This window comes from Nicotiana sylvestris, chromosome 8 (genome assembly GCF_000393655.2).
Source record: "Nicotiana sylvestris chromosome 8, ASM39365v2, whole genome shotgun sequence".
Lineage (NCBI taxonomy): Eukaryota > Viridiplantae > Streptophyta > Magnoliopsida > Solanales > Solanaceae > Nicotiana > Nicotiana sylvestris.
Window position 1 is genome coordinate 222,159,791 of NC_091064.1, and position 25,868 is coordinate 222,185,658.

General features: G+C 34.7%; 4 protein-coding genes across 4 annotated transcripts; 2 read left to right on the forward strand and 2 right to left on the reverse strand.

Annotated features, from left to right (window-relative positions):
• The first annotated feature begins 1,751 nt into the window (after positions 1-1,751).
• Positions 1,752-6,925, forward strand: LOC104225138 (UDP-glucose 4-epimerase GEPI48-like). The gene is made up of 9 exons (XM_009776906.2): positions 1,752-2,268; positions 3,299-3,348; positions 3,639-3,774; positions 3,865-3,966; positions 4,211-4,438; positions 4,805-4,883; positions 5,178-5,260; positions 6,085-6,176; positions 6,454-6,925. The coding sequence occupies exons 1-9, from the start codon at positions 2,086-2,088 to the stop codon at positions 6,551-6,553; spliced, it is 1,053 nt and encodes a 350-aa protein (XP_009775208.1). The 5' UTR covers positions 1,752-2,085; the 3' UTR covers positions 6,554-6,925.
• A 3,963-nt stretch (positions 6,926-10,888) lies between these two features.
• LOC104225139 (GDSL esterase/lipase At4g10955) lies at positions 10,889-15,055 on the forward strand. Its single transcript, XM_070153358.1, has 3 exons — positions 10,889-11,127; positions 12,335-12,417; positions 13,921-15,055. The coding sequence occupies exons 1-3, from the start codon at positions 11,092-11,094 to the stop codon at positions 14,891-14,893; spliced, it is 1,092 nt and encodes a 363-aa protein (XP_070009459.1). The 5' UTR covers positions 10,889-11,091; the 3' UTR covers positions 14,894-15,055.
• A 2,664-nt stretch (positions 15,056-17,719) lies between these two features.
• LOC138876410 (uncharacterized) lies at positions 17,720-18,402 on the reverse strand. Its single transcript, XM_070155328.1, has 2 exons — positions 18,010-18,402; positions 17,720-17,905 (listed from the first exon to the last, which is right to left on the reverse strand). Exons 1-2 carry the CDS (start codon positions 18,400-18,402, stop codon positions 17,720-17,722), a joined length of 579 nt encoding a protein of 192 aa, XP_070011429.1.
• Positions 18,403-23,740: 5,338 nt separating this feature from the next.
• LOC104225137 (uncharacterized) lies at positions 23,741-24,811 on the reverse strand. The gene has a single exon (XM_009776905.2). The coding sequence runs from the start codon at positions 24,583-24,585 to the stop codon at positions 23,995-23,997; it is 591 nt and encodes a 196-aa protein (XP_009775207.1). The 5' UTR covers positions 24,586-24,811; the 3' UTR covers positions 23,741-23,994.
• Between the last annotated feature and the right edge of the window lie 1,057 nt (positions 24,812-25,868).

A 25,868-nucleotide genomic window follows, 5' to 3' on the forward strand; every position in this document is an offset into this window, starting at 1 on the left:
GCTGGTATAAAAATTTAATATAATTTTAATACGTTGTTTGGTTAGCAAACCTGGTATAAATTATTCCGGGATTAAAATCAGTACCGGGATAACTTATACCTTATAGGGGGGTGGGTAATTAGTGTCGGGATAACTTATACATTCTTAGAAATTATGCAGTTATTATTTTTAATACAACATACCAAATAGTGGATAAAAAATAAAAACAGGATAACTAATCCCAACAAAACTTATCCCAGCATAAGTCGTATTCATACCAAACGATCACTAAGGATAACTATGAAGTATTTATGAATTTCAGTACCAATATATATTGTCATTTTTGTTTTTATAGTGTCACATGATGTTTTAACAATTGCATTGAATTTCAAAACGCCAAAAAAGGTCATATACTTGCATTAAAACCATTCTGCCAAAATAATATCATACATAAGGAAAGTTTGTTAAAGAATAATAATAAAATGCATTGTTGCTACTTTCGGCAGATTACAGGTTTTATTGATAAGATTTGCAAAAATAGAAAAAACATTAATTTCAACGGATTACAGGTTTTGTTGATAAGATTTGCATAAAAACAAAACATTAAATAACTTGATGACTCAACCAAAACAAATAGAAAAAGACAATTTCAAATATATAAAAAAAACAAGAATGTCTATATGAGAAATTCTAGAAGAAAGAACAGAAGGAAACATACCCCTCGAAAATCAACATACCATAATAATTGTTTTTTATCTTCCCCACAATTTTCAATGTTGTTTTTTTGCAATTAAATATGATCCAAAAAAACTGCTAACAGAAAATACGCTTTCTGGGACTGGACAAGAAGAATTTTTTTTAAAAATAATATATTTTTCACGAATCCTAAAGTGACATAAAACATAACGAAAAACCAACAAAAAAAAAAAAAAAACAAGAAAGACAAATACTAAACAATAGGAGTAGTTTAATCAATCAATTACCTACCTCGTTATTTCCAAATATTAGAATATCTGACTATTTTAAACTTTTTTGTATTATTTATCTATTGTAATCTTTCTTTTTATTCAAAAGCAAATTAGTTATGCATTGTAGTACTAATATGGAGGAATCCTCGAAGTAATGATAAAGTTATTTTTATATAATATATAAATCACGAATTTAAGTCTTAATATTTGTATTAAAATAAACTATCTACCTAACATAAGCTGAATCAAATAAATCAATTCCTTACCAATTTCAACTAGGTGAAGTCCGTTACGTGAATCTTCTATATTCCTTCAAATATAACCAAATTAATATTTAGATAATTAAATTACTTTAAATTAAATTGTTTTTATGGGTATTATCACTTTGAGCATCGCCAGAAACTATTTACATTCGATAATCGAAAAAATGTATCAAAATTATATAATTTTTGCATATACATACATAATGTATATATATACAAAAATTATATATTTTTTCGGCTATTATTTTGAGAGTGACTATATAGTGTTATTTTTCCGTATTTAATTTTTTATTCATCATAATTCACCTTTAGTTTTACATTAAAATACTGACATAAGTGGAATAAAATATTATAAAATAATAGTTAAATCATAATTTTTTTTCCGGAACTTGGGTTAATCATGAGTTTACCTTTTCTTATTTGGGTTTATAATCATGAGTTAACAGTAATAGAAGAATATATTCTGGAGCAAATAAGAATCAAGAATCTAGAGAGTCCTTACCCATATAAACACTTCTTTCTCATATAAACACTTTTCCTCAAGCCACCATTAGACTTTAGACCTACACTACACGTGTCCCTTTTCTTCTTCATCTTCTTCCTCTTTTCCTCTCTTTAGCGTCTCCCTTAAAAATTTCTTGAAAATTCTTTTGACCCAACTTAAGTAAATAGTTTCAAAGAAATTCTTTTTTTTTTATTTGTTATTTTGCCATAAATACACCTATAAAAGGGTTGGAGACCAGGAGTCTTTGTTTCAAGTCTGAGTCTTGTCAATAACTAAAGATTGGATTTTTATATCTTCTTTTAAACAAAACCCAAATCTTCTTCTTCTTTTATTGTTGGAATTAATTTTTTTTTAATTGGCATTTACCATCATGTCAAAGAGTATATTGGTGACAGGGGGAGCAGGGTATATTGGGAGTCACACTGTGTTGCAATTACTGCTTGGTGGCTACAAAACTGTTGTGATTGATAATTTGGATAATTCTTCTGAAATTGCTATCAAAAGGGTTCAGGAACTTGCTTCTCAATATGGCCCTAACCTTTCCTTTCATAAGGTACTTTTCTTCTCTCTGTTTTTGCTTTTCATGTGTGTGTGTGTGTGTGTTCAGAATTATTAAGGATAAGGTGGAATTGTATGAATTTGAGTTTTAGGTTCTTATTTTAATGTAAAGTTTGTATTTTTATGGGGTTCTTGAATTTTTCTGTTTTTCCTTTTCATGGGTCTATGTGTGTGTGTGTGTGTGTGTGTGTGTGTTTATCAGAATTATTATGGATAAGGTTGAATTATATGAATTTGGGTTTTGGGTTCTTATTTTAATGTAAAGTTTGTATTTTTATGGGGTTCTTGAATTTTTCTGTTTTTCCTTTTCATGGGTCTGTGTGTGTGTGTGTGTGTTCAGAATTATTATGGTTAAGGTGGAATTGTATGAATTTGAGTTTTGGGTTCTTATTTTAATGTAAAGTTTGGATTTTTATGGGGTTCTTGAATTGTTTGAGTCAGTATAGTGTTGCTAGGTGGTCAATCTCTTTGTTCTTTTTTCTCTTTGAATTTTATGCCATGAGCATAATAAAGAGAATTATTCTGGGGCTTGTGGAAAAAGGTGGAATTGTATGAATTTGAGTTTCGGGTTTTGTTTTTTTAATGTAAAGATTGGATTTTTATTAGGTTCTGAAATTGGTTTAATCAGTAAAATTTTTGTATGTGGTCAATCTCTGTGTTCTTGTTTCTTTTTGAATTGTAAGGTAGAATAAGTATTTCTGGTGTATCATGTGCTTCTTTCTCCATTTAACAAACTGTCAAACTGTTTTTTCTTTCTATGTGTAGACAAACTGTTAACAATCCAGAAATTTGGGTGCAAATTATTCTCAGTAGTCTGTTTAGTTTGGTGTTTTCTGCTTGGTGGTATTGTGTAGGCCACAGTAAAATTTTCTTTTGTGAACACCTTTGCCTTTATTGCCTCTAATTCATTATAGTTTTCCTGTATAACAGTACCTTTACTTTACAAGGATTAAGCTGATTTCTTGTTTCTATTTTTTAAAAAAGTTTGTGACTGAATTCTATGGTTGTTTTGTCTTATAATGCAGGTGGATCTACGTGATAAGCCTGCAATTGAGGAGATTTTCCGGTCTAACAAGTAAGTTCTACCATCCCTCGCAAAAGAAAAAAATCTGTCTTAGTTGTTTTTATAAGACTGGATTTCTTTCTAGCTTCATCGACATTGATTACTATTGTACGCTGCGATGGTTTATTTGCTGTGTTGAGTCTTAAATTTGATCAGCTTTGTGCATGAATTATGTACTCTTTCACATGAAAATAAGCAATGAAGCATAGGTGTTTAATGTCTGTATCAGCATATTGTTTATTCTGCTGAAATATATTATCTTTTGATACATTGTTTTGCCGTCAATTACGTATTCGATGCAGATTTGAAGCTGTTATCCATTTTGCTGGACTAAAAGCAGTAGGTGAAAGTGTTCAGAAACCTTTGATGTATTTTAACAACAACCTTATAGGAACAATTACTCTCCTGGAAGTCATGGCAGCGCATGGATGCAAAAGGGTAATTCCTCGCACTTCAGTGAACTTTTAAGATACATCTTCTTTTCTTGCAAGTCATTGTCTTGACTGGTTTGCTTCTCCATATCTCCAGCTTGTGTTTTCGTCGTCAGCTACTGTTTATGGTTGGCCAAAAGAGGTTCCTTGTACCGAGGAATTCCCCCTAAGTGCTGCAAATCCTTATGGGCGGACAAAGGTACTTTCAATTGTTTCATCTCGCATATTCAGCGCTCAAGTTGTTGAATTTCAAAACTGAAATGTAGCCTAATTTGGCTACTGTTCTGTCTAGTTTGCTGATAAGAGGGCAAGTCTTGTATATTCCTTTTTATTTTCTTGTTGTAGTTTTACTTTTTGGTTCTTATTGGTTGAAGAATTCTGTTTACGTTTATTCTGTTTGTTCCTGTCTGTTCATAATCTAACAAGACTCAATCAATGGTCAGCTCTTCATTGAAGAAATATGCCGTGATGTACGATCCTCTGACTCCGAATGGAAAATCATATTGCTGCGGTACTTTAATCCTGTTGGTGCTCATTCAAGTGGCCACATTGGTGAAGATCCGCGTGGAATTCCCAACAACCTTATGCCCTTTGTTCAACAAGTTGCTGTTGGTAGAAGACCGGCGCTGACAGTTTATGGAACTGATTATGCAACAAAGGATGGTACAGGGGTATGACTGTATTTTCAATAGCAAATCTTTAGTTGTGTTAGAAATGTTTAAACTTCCAATGTTATTCCTACGTCCTATTTTATATGACAAAATTATAATTTGAGATGTCCACATTTTTTCAAACACTTCTTGAATTAATTAATTAAAACCTTGTGATTTGCAATACTGTTCATGTAGTTTTTAAATGTATAAATTCATTTAAAAAAAATGTCAAGCAATACCATAAGTTACTGCATTCACATTAAATTGTTCAGATGCATTGTTCTGGACTTCTGGTTTCTTTTTTGTAGTTTGTCAAAATGTGACAAAAATATCATAAATTTCCCTTATATGAGCTTTTCCTCAGAGAATGATTATGTTTTTCAGGTCCGTGATTACATTCATGTTGTGGATTTAGCAGATGGACATATAGCTGCCTTGCAGAAGCTATCCGATCCTTCCGTAGGTGTGTACTTCTATTTGTAATACTTGTTTTATTTTCATGTTTAAAGTTCTTAACCGTGCTTGAAAAGTGTCCTTTCGGATTCATGTTCTTTCAATCACAATGTTTATTTTCAAATAATGCGTGCTTCTTTCTGCTTTATGTTCCCCGTGTCATTAACATGTCGGTTGAACAAATCTTCCATACAAGTAATATTATGGAAGAAACATCAGAGTTTTTATCATGATAGTTTAATATTTTTAACATTGGCTCGTTTTCGAGTTGTTGTACTATGCTGATTTTGATCGATTCTTTTAGGCTGTGAAGTGTACAACTTGGGAACCGGAAAAGGAACTTCAGTCTTGGAAATGGTGGCTGCATTTGAGAAGGCATCAGGAAAGGTAGTCTTTTTATTGCATTCTTCCATTATACTTATATCATTATGTCCGCCTTTGCGAGCTCATATTCTGATTCTTGTTGAGGATAATGCACACTCCCTGGTTTTCTTTGAATTCAGTCTTCCTGGAATGATTTGTCATTTGATTTTGTGAGTTGGGAGCATGTTCCTGCAAAAAACTCAAATGGGGATAATGTTGCTTCCATTTTCCCTAAATGGTGGAGGAAAAAGGAATTCACAGTTTTCCTAATGTTGGGAGGCTATTTGTGGTTACTAGTGTTTTCTTACAACTGCTAGCTCTTCTTTTTTGGTGTCAAACATGCTTGATGCACCTAGATATTCACCCGGTACTTGCTACATCCTGCCCGAATAGGTACCGGGTAAAGACGAGTGCTAGCTCTTTTCCATCTCATCACCAAGTGATATTCATTTTTCTTTTTCAACCTCTTTGTGGAGAAAAAAAGGTAGCCCTGTGCACTAAGCTCCCGCTTTGCGCGGGGTCCTGATACAATCCAGGGAAAACCACACCCCAAAAGCTAGCTATTGAGGTGGGAGAGCCCAAGGCTATATAAACCCCACATCAGCACTTTGTAGTACCGACGTGGGACTCAAGTCTCATTCCTTGCAATAGACCATAATAGGTCCGGGGAAGGGACGGACCACAAAGGTCTATTGTACGCAGCCTTACCCTGCATTTCTGCAAGTGGTGGTTTCCACAGCTCGAACCATGGAAAGACTTTGCTAATTCTAGAACTTTCTAGTTGTTGTAAAGGCCTTTATGAATGTTTATGGTGGTGGACTAATTACCTCTCTTTGTGCTTCTTTTAGAAAATTCCATTGGTGATGTCTGGTCGACGGCCCGGGGATGCTGAAATTGTATATGCTGCTACAGAGAAAGCAGAACGTGAATTAAAGTGGAAGTAAGTGACATTTGCAAATATATATACTCATGCAAAATGTAGTTAACTAAGTGATCTGTTTACATTGCCTTTTAAGGTTCTTAACACACCGATAACATAGGCCGTTCCGACATATAAGCAATAGGTGCACATGTTACCTTCATCCCAAACTCAGAATATATATCTATGCATATACAAGTCGAGAGAAATTTTTACAAAATACGTATGTGTATTAGTAGATGCGCGCACTATCTTTAAATCCTGGATTCGCCTCTAAACAGTATGGCTTATGTTGCAGGGCGAAATATGGTATCGAAGAGATGTGCAGGGATCAGTGGAACTGGGCTAGTAAGAATCCCTATGGTTATGAAGGAATTCCAGAATCAAATTGTCACTGAAGTCAAACTGCATAATGTATCCATACAATTATTTTACCAACCAGTGGCCATCAGTCTTTGAAGGGATGATTTAGAATATACTAAGTACTAGGATTGTAGAGGGGATGGGAATGTTTATATTATTTTAGCTTAAAGTTTCAAAAATGTAAGTGGAGTTTTCATTATTTAGTGAAAAGATAAAAAGGGGGAAAGTTGATGAATAATAGCTTTGTTCAGTTTAAGCTTATAGCAGTATTTCATTTGTTCTTTCATTCCTTTGCTTGTAATTATCAGGCATTTTAGTCTTCTTGTTTTAGCAGTATATGGCGGACCCAAATTTGTTTGGGATTGAGGCGTGGTTGATTTATATTGAGGCGAAATGTTCTTTATTTATCTCCTTTTATTATGGTGCAACAATTATTGGCGCGGCGAAGCCCTCTCGGAGAGCATGAAATATCTACTTTAGTCATCATAACATAGACGAGTGGGTTGCTCTCGTGGTGAGCACCCTCCACTTTCCAATCAGGAGGTTGTGAGTTCGAGTCATCCCAAGAGCAAGGTGGGGAGTTCTTGCAACAACAATAACAACAACCCAATATAATTCCAATAGTGGGGCTGGGAATAGTGTGCATGCGCAGACCTTACCCCTACCCTGGGATAGAGAGGCTGTTTCCGATAGACCCTCGGCATCCTTCCCTCCAAGAATTCTCCACCTTGCTCTTGGGGCGACTCGAACTCTCAACCTCTTGGTTGGAAGTGGAGGGCGCTTACTACTAGAGCAATCCACTCTTGTTGTTGTAGTCATCTTCACATAAATATCTCTGTTAACTTCGTCAAAAGTCACTGCTTTTTGTTACCGCTTTTTTCAATTGTATTGTGACTATGCCTTTTTAAGTCGAGGATCTGTCGGAAAGAGCTTTTCTACCTTCATAAGGTGAGGCTTTTCAGATTCCATTTGTCGGATTATATTGGAATTGTTGTTCTTGTTCAATTTAGAAAAAAGTCAATCTAATTCACAATATAATATGTTGTAGCTCACATGTCCAGTGTCACTAGATGGACGGTGTAAATCCAAAAAGAGACCAAAAAAAACAAAAGAAAGAAAGAAAGAAAGACAGGTATATAAGTCAATTTCGTTAAGTTCTATGATCCTGGCTGATTAAAACAAACAACAACGACCCAGTATAATCCCACAAGTGGGGTTTGGGGAGGGTAATATGTACGCAGACCTTACCCCTACCCCGAAGGGTAGAGAGGCTGATTAAAACACTTGTCTAAATTTAGCTAGAAGGCAAAATAGTTCCATCAAATCCACTATATATCCTGCCAACTTTGCTTATTACTCTTTCTACGTCACTATATATCTACGACTGAATAGCTAACACATTCATTTTCTAGTTTTTTGTATCTTAATCAGAAGCCTCGGGTTTAAGTCTTTGGTATAAAATTTCCTTTAGTATGAATCGCCTCCCTTTTTTAATGGGCCATACACTTCATGAATCTGGATTAATTCCTTTAGTACGAAGCGATTTTCCTCTTTTAATGGGCTCTGCTGTCTCAAATCCGATTAGCCGAAACTCCAATACAAATATTTGACATACCGAATGAGAAATTTTAAAAAATTACAATCACTTTTTTTTTTTATAGAATTATTAATACTTTAACTTTCACGTTTGAATAAAGTAATTTTTTTTGTACCGTTAGATTATTTAAAAGTCAATTACCTGTAATTGTCTATAGCTAGATTAATATGGTGTTTACAGAGAAGATAAATAATTTGTTGAAGTTGGTCAAACTACATTAGACGTCTAAAGGATATTTGCTTAATCATTATGTATCAAAATCAAGTAATGTTATGCCTAGTGAATTTTCTTGACAAAACAATTAGTTAAGTGTCATTATCTAGTTTTGCACCGCCCATTAAACATTGGGCCATTTGGATCACTTGCTAATCAACTTCTAACCTAACTTGCCAATAACCCAAAGATAATCAATAACATACGTCCAACCGTGAAAATAGCACGGGCTAGTTAGTTTTTGAACTGGTAATTGAAAAATAGCCAGTGTTTGTAAAGTTATTGAAAAATAGCCACTATTTTGCTGCAACACGAAAAGTTCCAGCATAATATACTGGAGTTTGGTACACCTATGTATGAACTTCTAGCATATTATGCTGGAACTCCACCACGAAAAGTTCCAGCATAATATACTGGAGATTGGAGCACCTGTGTATGAATTTCCAGCATATTATTCTGGACCGGTATATTATGCTGGAACTCCAGTATATTATGCTGAAAGTTTACATGTAAAAAATTCGAATTCCAGTATATTATGCCGGAATATTTTTCGGATTTTGAACAATGTTTTCGTTCAGATTTATCTTTTACATGAAAAGTAGCTAAATTTCGATTACTTTTGAAATTGTGACTATTTTTCAATTATCACTTGTAAATCTGGCTATGTTTGAATTTCACCCGGTCCAACAAGCTAACTTCAAAACTTATCCGTAAGGGGGTCCATATTTTCTCAAACCACCCCCCCCGCCCCCCCCTCCGAAAAAAAAAGGGATAAATAGAGGGAGGGGAGGGGAAGAGGAGAAGAGAAAAGAATATTCTTGCAAAATGCTAAAGTAAAAAAGAAAGTTTGTCCTTTTGGTCCACTAAATATCAACAAATTCTTGATTTGGTCCTTGTAATTTCTGATTAGGCATATTTAACTTTCAATTTATTGATATGTGCACTTTGACAATAATATACTTCTACGAATTAGTATATTATTTGACGAACTATTAAGTGCTAAATCATTTAATTACCAGTGAACTATTCAAATTTGTAATGTCACTCCATATTTGACAATAATATACTTCTACGAATTAGTGAAAGATAAATGCTAGGCCAGGGGCGGACCCAAGTGGTGAGAAGTGGGTTCAATTGAACCTGCTTCGTTAAAAAATAATACTGTATATATGTATAAATTATGGCTAAAGCAAGGTAACTTTTGTATAAAAATTATTTTTGAACCCACTTATACGGCTTATACCGCTTATGTTAGTTATGGACTTCTTCGACTGAACACGCTTGCACAAAATTCTGGGTCTGCCACTGTGCTGGGCGGCGATAATGAAGGATTGTGGCGGAGCAGTGATGAAGGGATGGTGAATATGGAGGCCAAAAAATATTTAAAAATAAATAAATTTAAGATTGATTAAAAAGTTTGATAAAAAAAGAAGATAAATAAAAAAAAGGAAAACGAAAAGAACTGAACGCGTGACGTCAATTTATAGCTCCATACACAAAAAAAAAAGTTAATGCTCACTTGGTTCTATTGGGTGTAAATCACGCAATGCTAGATGAGCAAAAGTAATGTGTTTTTTTATACACTTTTTAAAAGGTTGCGTGTGTGTAAAAAATTACCTATATTGAAGGATTGTGTCATGGGGATTTGACCTCAAGTTTAGGGGTAAACTATGTATTATGCCCATGAACTAAGAAGGGATAAATGCACATTTTAGTCTAATTGAAAGTTAAATGTGCTTCACCAAACATTACAATAACCAAATTTATAATTTACTAACCATTAAAGGACTAAAAGAGCTATTACTCCCTCCGTCCCATTTTACATAATGTAGTTTTACTATAAGGAAAAGAAAAAAAAAGTATAATTCTATTAGTGGGGTTTGGGGAGGATAGTGTCTACGCAGACTTTACTTCTACCCTGAGGTAGAAAGGCTGTTTCCGATAGACCCTCGGCTCCCTCCCTCCAAGAACTCCCCACCTTGCTCTAGAGAGCCCCAGTATAATTCCACTAGTGGGGTCGGGGAGGGTAGTGTCTACGCAGACCTTACCCCTACCCTGAGGTAGAGACAGGGGCGGAGCTAGAGTATTCCGAGCGGGTTCGGTCGAACCCGATAACTTTGATTCGAACCCTATATTTGTTTTAAAAAATTTATTGAACATATATAAATTATTAATTTAGAACCCAGTAGTTTAATACGACTAGATCCGAACCCATAAACTTGAAATTCTGGCTCCGCCTCTAGGTAGAGAAGTTGTTTCCGATAGACCATCAACTCCCTCGCTCCAAGAACTCCCCACCTTGCTCTAGAGAGCTGTTTCTGATAGACCCTTATCTCCCTCCCTTCGATAAGTTACCACCTTGCTCTTGGGGTGACTCGAACTCACAACCACTTAGTTGAAGGTGGAAGGTGCTCACAAGTAGTAGAGCAAACCATTCTTGTCTTATTTTTGATACCATGTCATTAAATGCAAATGAGATGTTTAAAATCATATTGCTTCTAAATATAAAAATATATCAGTAGACTAAAAGGAAAATACATAACCTCTAACCTAAATTAGGACAAAAGTAAACATTAAGGAACATCACTTTTTGTGTCATTCATAGAGGAAAGAGACAGAACCATCAATTGTTTGTACAATCGAAAACGACAGTTGAGCGCCAACGTTCCACCTCCTTCTCCATCTTCCTGCACACAAGACCCCCCCCCCCCCCTTTGGCTGTTTGAGATAGAGGCAAAGGTGGGTTCTAGCAAATCTCAGCAAATGGCAACCGGAAATGGCATTTTAACCACTACTAAGGTCGGATCTTGTTCAACCCTTATGTCATTTTCACTAAATATTCAATCTTTTTTTATGTTTCTGGCATCCCCCCCCCCACCAAAGATTGCATCTTTGTTATATTCCTGGCATTTTTATTGTAGATTGTATCTTTTTTATGTTACTGGCATATTTATTCTCTGTTTTTGATTGATCCAACTTGCTGGCAAAAGGGTATTTTAAATTTGTATACCTTGAGATGTGTCTTGAGTTATAAAGCAAATGCTACTATGTAGATGTTCCATTTTGCTATTTTTTATATAAAAAAGTTGAGGGTAGATTGTCCATTTTTCTATTCAGAGTTTTTGCTTGTAAAGCAAATAGTTCTATTTAGATAATTTTTTTAGATATATGTTAACCCCCCCCCCTCCCAAAGCACCAGAACCCCTGCATCCAGGAGCATAGAGTGGCCATTGTCCACTATGCTTCTTGGTGACTCGAATACCAACCTTATGGTTTGAGATAAAGGGTCATTACGATTAGGCTAATCACTCATTTGTCAGTTGCTACATAGATGTTTCATTAGGCTATTTTGAGTTTTTGTTTGTAGTCCATGTTTTAGATAATGGTTATCAATCAAGTAAGGATTAGTGCCCTCTAAGTAAAAATATTTTGATTAGGGTAGTAAATAGAGTAACTTGGCGAATCATGTGATACAGGAATTACCTGTGATGTTCTTCTTCTAATCTTGTTATTGGTTTCTAGTTCATGACAGTGCTGCATCCTTATCATCCCCAAATATTGAGTAGTTGATACCAAAGAATTTAAGTAAGTTGGTGAACTCGGTTTAGTAGTTCACTTCTTTTTCAGGGGCACTTTTGATGGCAAGATTACACAAATGTTTTACGGATGCTTAACAAAACAGAAGAATGCTGAGGATAGCAGAATTTGAATCTAAGAGATGAACTTAAACATGAATTGAATTTCAGTGTGCTTATATCCTCTTTGCAACTCATACGAGTGATATAATAGGGGGAGATGTGGGATTTGGTGTCTGGAGACATGAGTACATATGGAAATGATATTGGTGTTATTTGTTGAGTAAGGCCTTGCGATAAGAACCACCTATTAGAGCAAAACCAATGCAATTAAAGTTGGATGATCCACTCGCATTTAGATTCGTGGCTCGGATCGGTTTTTGCAACACTTGGCATGTTCTTCACTGTTGTTTCCCCATTGTGTTTTGCAGGGTCAAGAAGAGCAAAATATATTAATCTCAGAGAGGGAAATTTTTGACCTATGTGGACCTCTGCATCTAACTGCTATTGACTGGTGTGTAAGTTCTTTGCCATTTTTTTTAGTTATATAGAGGTTTTGCATATAAAGGTGATGGAATTGTAGTAGATGTAATATAGGAAAAACTTCTAGTTATATATGGAACACTATGAGTGCAACTAAAGTGACCCGAGTGAAACCCATGACAAATAGTGTTACTGACTTTAAAGCAGCATTACATAAGTTTCCCTAGTCTTGGCTCTTGAAGTCGTCATGCTAGACTTGAAGAATGTATTATGCTGCTTTTTCATGAACGATAAAGGCAAAAACTAAATTTTGGACCAGTAAGGAGTTGGGCATGATTGTCAGGTGCAATATTATTCATTTTAGCAGGATACAAGAGTGTTGTGCTCTTCGGTTTTAGATCTGCTTTGCACTAAGTGTCTATTTTAAAAATGCCATTACTGTCAAGTTCTTGCGAAGGAAGATGTCGAAACGTCAAGTGTCTTGATTCATACTCAAATTACTACCTCCATTCTAGATTGATTCTGATCTTTTCCTTTATGGGATGTCATAGAAAATTCCCTGTATAATAATAGATTTTCTCTCCATATTTACCCTTTTGCAAGATGTTTATCTCAAATATGAATAAATAAGGGTAGATTTGTTTCTCAAAAAGTAAATAAATAAGGGTAGATCTATCTAATCTAGCATCGGAATGAGGACATACAACACTCTTTCCCTGTGCGCATAGTCAAAGGAGAAAGTTGGTTTGGGATGGACGGGGGTGATTTTGCCCTTATGCCCTGCATCTACCAAGTGATAAAAACGCCTCCAAAGTTGTAGATCACTTTGCTTCGATTGTGTAAATCCCCTAGTACACCTTGCACCCTATAAAGGATGAACATGAGTGTAACTGTCTATGTTGCTCGGACTCTCCGGAAATGTTGCCGGTGCGTGTTAGATCCTCCAAAAGTAGTGCATTTTGGGAGGATCCGACATCAGTGCAGCAACGTTTTGGAGAGTTCGTGCAACATAGGTAAGAGTTAATCTATGGAAGAGGACTTTGAAATGTACTTTAGTCACACTACATTTGATACGTTATTCCTCCCACTTGGCAGTCTTCCCCTCTAGAAAAAGGAAAGGGATGGAAAAACGACATTGCATGCATGAGAAGATTTTGGGTTTTTTTTTGGGGGAAGGGGGGGGGGGATAGAGAGATGGATGCAAGTTCTCTTTGATGATTTGAAGATGTCATGCCTGCAAGCGCCTAATCAGCATGATATTGTGTTAATAGAATGGGTGGTGTACCGGTCCTCTTTCAGCAACAAGTTCCCTTGATCTTTCACCCAATAAACAAAATAGATGCACGTAGGAAAAAAGAATAGAGCAGCTGAAATTAGCTTGAGCTCTGCGTTCTTTTCTTATCTTTTCCAAATTATGAAGCTTAATGCTATTGTTTTGGGCAAGACTACTCAGGACTACCCACTCTCATCCTGCCCGACACTTCTCTTGCTTGGAAGTTTACTACTGGTAACATTTTTCTGCTACCTAATGCAGGGAAAATGTTGCTCATCGACGATCTGTGGCTGCGAGTTTGGTTCAGGGTGTCTACATCCTAGAGCGAGACCGCCAAGAAAATCGGCAGGAAGCTCAAGCTTTTGCTCCTCCGTGGTGGAAATATTTCCAATTTCAGTTATATCGCGTGCTTGTTGATGATGCTGATTCCTGCATTTTTGGTGCTATATATAAATTCGTACCCTCAAAATCTTATGCTGGTGATTCCAAAGATAAAAGCCCACAGTTTGTTATTGCTTTCCGTGGGACCTTAACCAAAGGTGATGCATTTACACGAGATTTAGAATTGGATGTCCACATAATCAGAAATGGACTTCATCGGACATCTCGCTTTGAAACAGCCATTCAAGCTGTTCGACATGTGGTTGCCACATTTGGAAGCTCAAATATCTGGCTAACCGGTCATTCATTAGGAGCTGCAATGGCAATGCTTGCTGGAAAAACGATGGCAAAGACCGGTGTATTTCTAGATGCATTTTTGTTTAATCCACCATTCTTGGCGGCTCCAATAGAAAGAATTAAACATGAAAAAGTGAAACACGGGATCAGATTTGCAACCAGTGTTATAACAGCTGGACTTGCTTTTGCTGCAAAGACTAAAAATGTGAATACTCGATCTGGAGATACATTCGTTGCATTATCTGCATGGACGCCGTGCCTATATGTAAATCCGGCTGATCCTATCTGCGCAGAATACATCGGCTACTTTCAACACAGGGATAGGATGGATACAATGGGAGCAGGAGTTATCGAGAAGGTAGCAACCCAACACTCGATTGGTGGTCTTGTCATGAATTTCATGGGGAAGGAATGTGATGAGCCGCTGCACCTTATTCCATCAGCCAATTTAACAGTTAATTTGAGTCCTTCGACGGATTTCAAAGAAGCTCATGGAATTCACCAATGGTGGAAACCTGATCTAGTTGTTGAGTCCAAGAAACACCAGTTCACATAACAAATGGTTCAAAACAAAAACCACTACTGCACTTTGATAGATGGTATGTTTGTCTAATTTGTTCCTCTCCTCGGGTAAATTACGTTATGTTTTGCGCTTAGCTTAATGGCTCTTGTACTGGTGCGAACTTTGCTTTAGAGATGCATTGTTACCTTCAACTTCTATTTTGTTCATTCATGTTTCTATATTTTAGTGAATCCATCTACCCCTAGTGGGCTTCTTTCACCTTCTTTAGCCGAGGGTCTATCGGAAACAATCTCCCTGCCCTTCCAGGGTACTGCGTACATCCTACCTTCCCTAGACCCCACTTATGGGATTACACTGGGTGGTGGTGGTTGTTGTTGTTGTATCTACCCCTAGTGCATACTATCACATTTCGAAAGAATTTATGTGAGCTAAGTTTTGAGTTTTTTGTTTTTCACCTTCCACAATCTTGTTTGTTCAAGCGAATTCTCATGGAATTCATAATGAGGAATTGACTCGGAAAATTCCTAACACATAGTTTGGAACATATTGCTTATCGTACTCCATAAGTCGATGTGCCAAGAAATACAGAATTACTAGTAATGTTAGTCGAAACAACATATTTATGTTAAACCTAAACCTAGGAAAATTGCTTTAAGATATATATTTATATTAGATCGTACGTACTGGTATGAAAGAATAGTAGATGTAGTGGCAACTTTATATCTAACTTGATCTGAAATCTATCTATAATTAAAAAGAGAGGAAGAAGCATCCTCATAAAGCCAAGTGGCATCTTCATAATAGGCCACTTGGCACTCTAGGATAATCCTCCAAAAAAATAGGAGCTAGAAGATTATTTTAAAAAAAATCCTTCACAATTTCAAATTTCTTTATTTTTAAAATATTAAAAAGTTCTTTATTTTTAAAAAGTTAACTGATTGTGAAGCATACGTTTATTAATCTTTAAATTTAAAAAGGAAATTTGATTTAGATTATTATTTAAAACTTAAACATTAATTGCACATTTTAAAGCATACGTTTTTGACACTTTAACTTTGAACCATGAAGACCAAATTTTTTTTATTTTAAAGAGAGTTATTTGATTCAAAATTCAAATTTATTTATTTTTAATAAATTAATTGATTTTAAATCATACATCTTAATAATTTAACTGATTTTTACATACGTTGTTTACTCTTTAACTTTAAAAAAGAAAACTTATTTAGATTATTATTTAAAAATTAAACATTAAAAATTGCAGATTCTAAGACAAATGTTTTTGACTCTTTAACTTTGAACCATGAAGACTGATTTTTTTTAAGTAGCTTTAATTAATTCAAAATTTTAGATTTATATATCTTTAAGAAAATTAACTGATTTTAAAATTAAGCTTCTTAAAAATATACTGATTCAAAATTATATTTAGATAAAAGCTCCTTAAAAATTCATCTACTTTTGAACAATGAAGGCCGTAAATTTTTTTCCAAGAAAAGTGCTTTTATTTAATTCAGAATTTCAGACTTCTTTATTTTTTTAAAGTTAACTGATTTTAAAACATACGTTGTTTACTCTTTAAATTTAAGAAAGAAAACTGATTTACATTTTTTTTTGGTCGAATTTTCCTTGAGGACAAAGGAACTCCCAAGTATTTGAATGGAAGGTTGCCTGCTAATAGATGTAGTTCTGCTAGCATTCTGTCTTCGAACTCCATAGGCACACCTGCTATATATAATGAGCTTTTTCCAAGTTTGCTTGTAGACCTGAGACCTTGGAGAAGTGATCAAAAACTCTCATCATTAACTTCATTGATACCTCATCTGCTCTGCAACACATCAGTAAGTCATTTGCAAAGCAGATGTGTATGACTTGCAATCTGGCACATTTAGGATGAAAGTTAAAGTCTGGGTTCTGAGTCAGTGTCTTCAGAGATCTGTTGAGGTACTCCATTGCTAGTACAAACAAGTATGAGGACATTGGGTCCCCCGGCCTTAGCCCTTTTCTTGCTGCAAATTTATTAGTTAGTCCACCATTCAGTAGTAAAGTATAGCTGACTGTAGATACACATTCCATGATTAATGCTACCATCTTGTATGGTATCCCAAACTCAAGCAGTACTTCTTTCAAAAAACTCCATTCAACCGAATCATATGCTTTCCTGATGTCTACTTTGATCATACATCTAGGAGAGACTGCTTTTTGAGTGTACCCTTTAATCAATTCATGAGCCATTATGACATTGTCAAGTATATTTCTCCCTTCTATGAAAGCAGACTGAGAAGGTCCAACCAATAAATCCACAACTAGTTTAAGCCTATTTGTCAGTATCTTAGCAATAATCTTGTACATTGTTGAACAACAAGCAATAGGCCTAAACTCCCTCACATAAATAAGATTTTCACCTTTGGAATCAATGTAACGGTTGTGCAGTTAATTTCTTTCAATAGTCTGCCAGTTTGAAAGAATTGTTGTACTGCTTCTATGACTTCCTTTCCAATGATTGGCCAATATTCTTTAAAGAATTCAACAGGATATCCATCCATACCTGGTGCCTTGTCATTAGGCAGATTCTTCACAATCTGACATATATATCTCCTCAGTTGTTACTGGTTGTAACAGTTGCTGCTGCCGATTAAGTGTTAGACAAGGGCCATTTCTTGCTATATTGACATCAATTCCTGGTAATTCATCTGCTGCTGTCCCCAATAGTTGCTGAAAGAACTGAATAAATTCTCTCTGAATGTGCCTTGGCTCTGTGATCTTCATATGTTGTTCATTATAGATGCGACTCACCTTATTTCTTGCTTGTCTGACCCTCATATAAGCTTGAAAATATTTGGTGTTGCAATCTCCCAGATGGATTCATGTTGCTCTTGATTTCTGCCTCATAATTTGCTCCTGAATTGCTTCCCATTTCTCTATGCTTTCTAAGGTCTTTCTTTCTTCTTCTATCAGCAATTTGTTGAAGTAGTCATCATTGAGCTTCCCCTGTATCTCCTTCAATGTTTCTCTCAATTGCATCAGCTTTTGATCAACTGAGAAATGTTCCTGTTGAATATCCCTTGTTTGTTGCTCAATAAGTTTCAGCTTTCTCCATACTGAATACATTGCATATCCTTGAATTCTTGTTGATTCCAAGTGTTCTGGACTACTTTCTTATACTCTCTTTGTTGCATCACTGATGTTAGTAACCTGTAAGGCCTTTTTACTTTAACCTTGACCACCTCAGTATTTATCATTATAGGGGTATGATCTGAGCATCCTGGCAGCATGTATATTGCCTCTACCCCATTGTAAGTATTGAACCAATCAGCATTCCCAAAAGCCCAATCTATGTGGCTGTATATTCTGACTTCTGCATCCCTTTTATTGCTCCATGAAAATCTGCTATTTCTTTTTGTGATTTGTCCCACTTTAATATCATCAAGACAGTTTTGAAAATCAATCATTTCTGTTTGATGAATTGAAATTCCATTCACCCTGTCATCCACATTTAGTACACTGTTGAAATCTCCTATTATAAGCCAAGGTCCATTAGTTTGCATGTTTCTCAAGCTTCTCCATTGTGGAATTCTGTGTTGAACAGTGTGTAATCCATATACAAATGCTATGTAGCTGGAAAAACTGATTTATATTATTATTTAAAAAATTATAAATTGCATATTTAGAACCCACTTTTCTTAAATTTCCTTTGCAAAAGCTATAAACATGATTGAAACTCACGAAACATATGGATGATTGAAACAGAACTGTTCCAAACTGACGATGCCGACTTCTTTTTCTCCGACTTATAGTCGGTTCTTAAAATAATATGGCTACTATGAACATACGGTTTCTGGCAAATTATGGCTATTCACAGTGATTTAATCAAAGCAAGTTCAAAATGATGTTGTCAATGATTTAATCAAAGGCCAATTGGTGAAGTAGGAGAATTGGTCTTTCAACTGAAATTAGACCCTGTTTAAGTTTGTCAATGATGTTGTTCATTTTTTCTTGATACAAATCTTTAAAGTACAATTCATTGCATTTTCATTAGATCTTTATTATCCACGTAATTTATGTGGTTATTGATTTCTCTTCACCCATTCAATATATTGCCTGCAACAATTCAACAACTATTCAAAATGAAAATGACAATCTAGGAAATAATGGATATGAAACAGCAGAATGCATATGTTTATCGAACCATAACATATGATAGATGCATAAAAGTGTTATGAGTTGTGACTATATATAGCTATGCATAGAAAGGAAAAAAATTTGTTTTGTGACTATAGCGATGCATCGAAAGCGAAAGAATTTGATATTTTTTTCCTCTTATTGGGCTAAACATATAGTGTGTTATGCACTTCAAAAACTGAGCCTTCAGGGAAGCTGTTAACTTACTGATAATTAGATTTGGTTATCAAAGACCAATTCTCCTACTTCACCAATTGTCCTTAATTTTAAGAATTTTTTATAGAAGTTTTGGTAGCATTATCAAAAATAGTTGTTCATAACAAAAACAATTTTTATTAATATATTATTTTTGTAGTTGATTGGTATGCTTCACCTATACAAAATTCATTTCTATATATGAATATGAGAGCATTGATTCAAGAGAGTAGGAAATCCTTACATTCTAAATTATTTTATAATTTGATGCAGAAAATGATTGCGCTAGATGTATTTTGTTTGTAATGCCAGTCATTTGTTAGTAGGGAAAAGACGTCTCACCTCTTAGATGAGTGGTGTTTCTCGATAAATTGTGAATACTTCTCCATTTACTCTAATGCTAATTCAGAGGAAATCAAAAATTTAAAAATTCCCCCAAGCCTCGAGGAACTTTTTCCCATTACTATTTCCCAGTCATAATTTATCTTCCATGAAACATATTTGACCGTTTGGGATAAACACTTAGCATTTCAGGAACTTTATTCACCATTATGAATTTCTTAGAAGGCTTTTTCTGATATTCAATTTGGTAGTTGTACATTGTGAAAGATTAAAGCATAATTTAGTTCTTTATTCTTCACTTATAATCAGTTGAGTATTATTTGAAAAGTTAACAAGTAAAGCTTTATACGTTCGGTTTAGTGTTCCTACCCGGTTCACCATGAAGCAAGCAGTAACAAGGAGATAGGTAAGTAGAAATGAAAATATGTTGATGTCGCAGTCATGTGCCGTAAAGAATACAATAAAATGCAAGCTACTTAAATTTTCGGCCAAAATTAAGGTTTCACCTACCAGACCAGCTATCCTGAGAAAGAGCTAAATTTTATAGTAGCTATTCACTCATTAAGAGGAACTAAAATGGCACTGGCCTGCAGAGGTTGCAAGAAAACTTACCTCGACTTTATTGAAAATATCAAAGATGAAACATTTTCTTTTTAAAATTGACAAGGAATAACCTTTTTCTTAATATAAGTCAAATTTTTCTCTTGGAATCGAGGATAATGAGAATCTTACTACGATGAAAAACTTAATTTTTGTAACTTTCAAGGAAAAAAACCCAGCCTATAATATCTATCCTGATAGAAATCGGGCATCAGCTTTTTACCTCTTACTTTTTCACAGAAATTGCAAAGATTTGTACGATAGATCTAAGCTAACTTCACAGATACTAGGAATGTTTTTTAGAATAATATTGTCATTTGGTGTTGAATCATATTTGGGTCCTAATATTGGCCCCAATAAAATTTATCTATTTATTTTTTAATTTAATTCTTCTGAATTCGATCGTTAAATTTAATCTGCAATATACATATGTTTCTATTATGTTTTTTGCACTTTTCTTCTTTGAATCGATCCGTGCATCGTGTGGGTACGTATACCAGTAAAATAAACGGCACAAGTTCAAATATACCTTTGTACTATGAGAAAAGATTTAAATATACCCTTCGTTATACTTTGGGTTCGAATATATCCCTACTATAATATTATTGGTTCAAATATACCCGTCTTCTGTTAAGTTTGTCTAAGGTGGACATCCAACCCTATGTGACACTGATAATGATGGCAATAATGGTGGAGGGAAAGAAAATTTTAGTGATGGAAAAAAATAAAAGGGAGGAGCAAACTGGGTTAGGATGCTGAGGTGACAAGACATGTGACATTCACTTCATCAAATGTTAGTGTCACATAGGATTGGATGTTCACGGTGGACAAATTTAACGAAAGATGAGTATATTTGAACCAATAGTATTACGGCAGGACTATATTTGAATCCAAAGTATAACGAACGATATATATAAATATTTTCTGATATTATATGAGTATATTTGACTCTTTTTCCGTAACATAAAAGTAAGCCTAAGCCGACGAACATGGCTCAAGGCGTGTCTATACAAAGACCAGACAATCTCAGTTACTTTTGAGAAGTTTTCTTTTATGTTTTATACAATTTATACTAGTTGTATGAGGTTCCTTTTTGTTTTACAAATTTGTGGACCCCAATCTTATACTTTTGGATCCATAAGCTGTGAGACAAAAAAGTTATCTCATATAACTAGTATCAGTTGTATGAAACACAAAATAAAATTTTACGTTATTTTTACTCAGAGATCCGTTTCTACTCAAATACAGTGCACATGAAAAAGAAGTTCCTTACGAACTCCAATCCCAAGGGACCAAACCCCACATGGAAAATCAAACAAGACTTGACCAATAGTGTCACTTATTTTGAAGATTGGTCCACTAACAGACACTCTTGCCAGTATTCATCGGCGGTCCACTACTCAGGGCTCTGGAAACGCGAGCTTTTTTCTGGTACCCACTTCCCCCACCTAATCATTCACTTTCTTCTTTTTATTGTTACGGTATAGCGTTCACGTAGGGTTCGAAAAAGGATCGCACGTCAAGAAATATAGTGTATGTGGCCTACCTTTTACTAAATATTTGTTATACAGATATTGAGTAAGTTTATTAATCAAGACATAAACAAATCGAAAAGAAATCACTAAACATGCGTTTGACCACATATTTTCAAATTTGTTTTGAAAATTTTGATTTGGATGAAATTTGGTTTGAAGATGAAAATGTGTTTTGACATAAGTTTTTGAAATATATTTCACTTTTTTTTTTCAAACAAAAAAAATTATGAAACATCGCTTATATTCATAAGTTCTAAAAACTATCACAAATACCCAACAATACTTTCATTAATAAAATTGATTATCATTATCACAAACCATAGTCCTGAACATAAATAAATTTGGTACAAAATTATCATTTTTATAATGAATTACATAATACGCTATCAGATGACCAAGGTGACGAAACAACATTGTCATAAAATAATAAATGATGAACTCTTTGATAAAATACAAAAGTTTGGGGCAATTTTTAAAAAATATAATAGAAAAATTTTGGGCTATTGGGTTTTGAGATTTGAAAATTTGCTAAAATATGGATAAAATTTATGAATAAATATGTATTTGCCAAAAAAGATCTGGAAAATTTTTGGCAAAATCTATTGCCAAACCAGTCCTTTATCTCTAATAAAATTTGAACTTTGATCTTGATCCTACGTATTTTTATCCTATTACATTAACAATATTACAGCTACGCGGCACTCTTATTATCGTTAAAATAGCATGGGTTAGCCAATTTTTGGATCGCTCATTTAAAAATAGTCAGCATTTGCAAAGTCATTGAAAAACAACCACCGTTTTGCTGCAACACAGAAAGTTTCAGCATGATATACTGGAGATCAGTGCACCTGTGTATGAACTTCCAGCATATTATGCCGAAACTCCAACATGCAAAAAGTTCCAGTATATTATGCTGGATCGATATATTATATACTGGAGTATTTTTCCGGATTTTAAACAGCATTTTCGTTCAGATTTTTCTTTACATAAAAAATGGCTAAATTTCGATTTATTTTAAAGATGTAGCTATTTTTGAATGACCGTAAATCTGGCTACTTATCCACTATCTTGTTTGTCTTAAAATTTCCCATTTTCATCCAAAGTTGTTTTTCCGTTCTTCTCTTGACAATATTTTCTCTAGTTCTTTAACAAGAGTTTTAGTTTACATTGGTATATTCTTAATTTGTTCTTAGTTGCATATTAAATTGGCACTCTAATCATTAACTTTAAGAAAAGAAGGAAACAAAGTATATCCTTTCCAGATAATGCCTACTCATAATACTCAAAACTTCAATCTTTTCTACTTACGTTTTATAAATGTCAAAATAGCACGGTATAGCCGGTTTTCGGATTGGTCAATCAAAAATAGCCATCGTTTATGAAGTTAATGAAAAATAGCCATTATTTTGCTGCAACATAGACCGGTCCCATATAATATACGAGAATTTGGTGCATCTGTGTACGAACTCCAGCATAATATATGGGAGTTCCAGCAAGTATAAATATCTAGTATAATATACGGGAGACTGGAGCACCGGTGCTCCAAACTTCAGTATATTATACTAGACATTTATACTTGCTGGAACTCCCGTATATTATGCTGGAGTTCCAGCATAGTTATCCTGGAACTCCAACATATTATGCTGGAGTTCAAACATACTTATGCTGGAACTCCTATATAATATAGGGGCGTATTTTTCGGGTTTTGAACAGTGTTTTCGCTCAAGCTTTATCTTTACATGAAAAGTGGCTAAATTTCGATTACTTTTGAAACTGTACCTATTTTCGAATGACCAGTTCTAAATATGGGTATTTTTAAATTTCTCCCTTTTTAAATAAGGACTTCAATATATGTTATAACAATAGCAGAGGTTATTTTTTTGGGCCTTTTCTTCCCTTTCTTTCTACGTACTTATTTATGATCTCAAAACTTATTTAAATGAATAATAACAACTGAGATGAACACTCAAATACCACATTAAATAATCCATTTCCTATGTTTGACTAGATCAAAGAAACTAGGACTCACATGTTGCCAAGCAAATTAAAATCATTTTCGATAATAAAACAAATAAGTCACCTCTTTAACTAAAATATTTTTTTCTTCATCACATCTAAGTGAGACTTTTTGGTGCGAATCCGAAGCGAAACCAAAGAAAAACTACTACAGTAAAATACTTTTTTTACAGTTCCTCCCGAAATTCATCGGCAAACAACAAAAGAGAAATCTAACCAAAAAAAAGAAAAAAGAAAAAGAAAATAGAACTAAAATACTTACTAAAGAAACTAACAGTGGAAAGCTGTAACAGATCCATCACTCACAGAAATAGCCACTCTACATTCAGCTTTAGTCTCCACATGATGGGTAAAGAAATGAAGCACTCTGACCCGACCCGCCATTTCAATCCTGGACTCCACCTCCAAACTAGGTCCGACCCGAAACCCACTTAACCCATCTGTAACAGTAGGTCCCACACTCTCTGGTATCCCATTCACTGTTAAAGGAAAAGACTTAACAGAAAATGTAGCAGCCATATACTCAGTCCGACCCGAATTAATCTTTCCAGCGGGTACAAACATAAACCCGACTTGATTACCCGAATAAAGCAGCTGAAGTGAACTATCATAATGAGTAAACACATCATGATTCGGGTTCTCTATAGAAACGTACTGAGAAAACGTGAAGTTAACGGTGCCGTTAGAAGCAGAGAAAGTGGGAAGCTGAATGGAGTTAACGGTGATAACAGGATCTTTTGGTTTGAAAACAGTGAAGTAAACGATGAGGATTACAATGAGGATGAAGATTAAGAAAATGGTGGCGACAATGCATGAAGCTAAGTTTGTACGTCCACTTGGAGGTTTACGAGACTTAACCATTTTCTGAATCTTGAAATGTGGCTAAAGTTGAGATTTTTTTTAGGGTGTTTAGAGAAAAAGACAGAGATACTGTTTTTTGGATTCGGTGCCTGAAGACAAGAAAGAAAGAGAGTGAGTGTGTGTGTGTGTGTGTGAGAGAGAGAAGATTCAAGAAAGTGATAAAAGAGTGTCTATGGACAGAGTGTGAAAATGGAGACTTTTTTGCAATTTGGTTTGCGTAATTTCGGTTCTTTTTGTCACTTCTTTTTGCTAAAAGAATTGAGACCCGGGAAAAGAGTTTGTTTTTTTTTTGGGGGGGGGGGGGGTGTTGTTTTTTTGTTTTTTTTTGTTTTTCAGATTTTATTTGAAGTGGGATGAGTCCATAATTGGACTCCACTAGGACCAAACAGATAAAGATAACCGGTGTACAAAGTATTTTGTATTTATGCAGGATTTGGAGAGAGGTCGTACTCCAAGGGGTGTGATATAAATAACCTATCATAACACAAACATTAGTGGCTTGTTTCACGACTCGAACCCGTAACCTGTATTATAGAGAATTGCTTTAGTGGAACTAAAGCAGTAAACATTATGTATGCTTGTTTTGTGTCTGAATTGCCAGGAGCGGATCTATCATATAAAACATGACTCACGTGAACCCGTGATTCTAAGTTAAAGTATAAATATGATTTATATAATTTGGCAAAAATAAATATATATATTTGATGGAACCTATGGTCAAAAGAAATCAAATGGTGTACTGATTTTGATTTCTTATTTCCAATAGCGTAAGGTCAGGGGATCAAATCATGTTTAGTTTTATTTTAAAAAGTAATAGTGCACCTATCCTCCGAAAATTCTAGATCCGCCTCTGACCATGGTTATTTGCTAGTTCTTTTCTATGTTGATTGCGAATCATGTTTGGAGACTGAGGCATAGTTTTATTGCAATACATGATTTGAAAAGGTCAACTTAAAAACGATACTATATTATCAACAACAGTAAAAGTAACAAAAAAAAACCATTAATTTATAATTTGGGGGGAGGGGGTTGTGGTTAGGGGTAGGCTGAAAACAAAAGGATTAGGTAACACTAGCTTGTAATTGGAAACCCTGGGGTAAACTAGTCGACGTTATTGCAGTAAAGACAAATATCTTTAAAACATTGATGGGAAAATGCTGATTTATACTCGAATTTTCAAATATATACTATCTTTACAGGAATTTTATTACCCCTAAACTATTTTTAAATAGAATAAATACCACCCTAAAGACAACCAAACTTTTGGCAAGTGATGAACCACA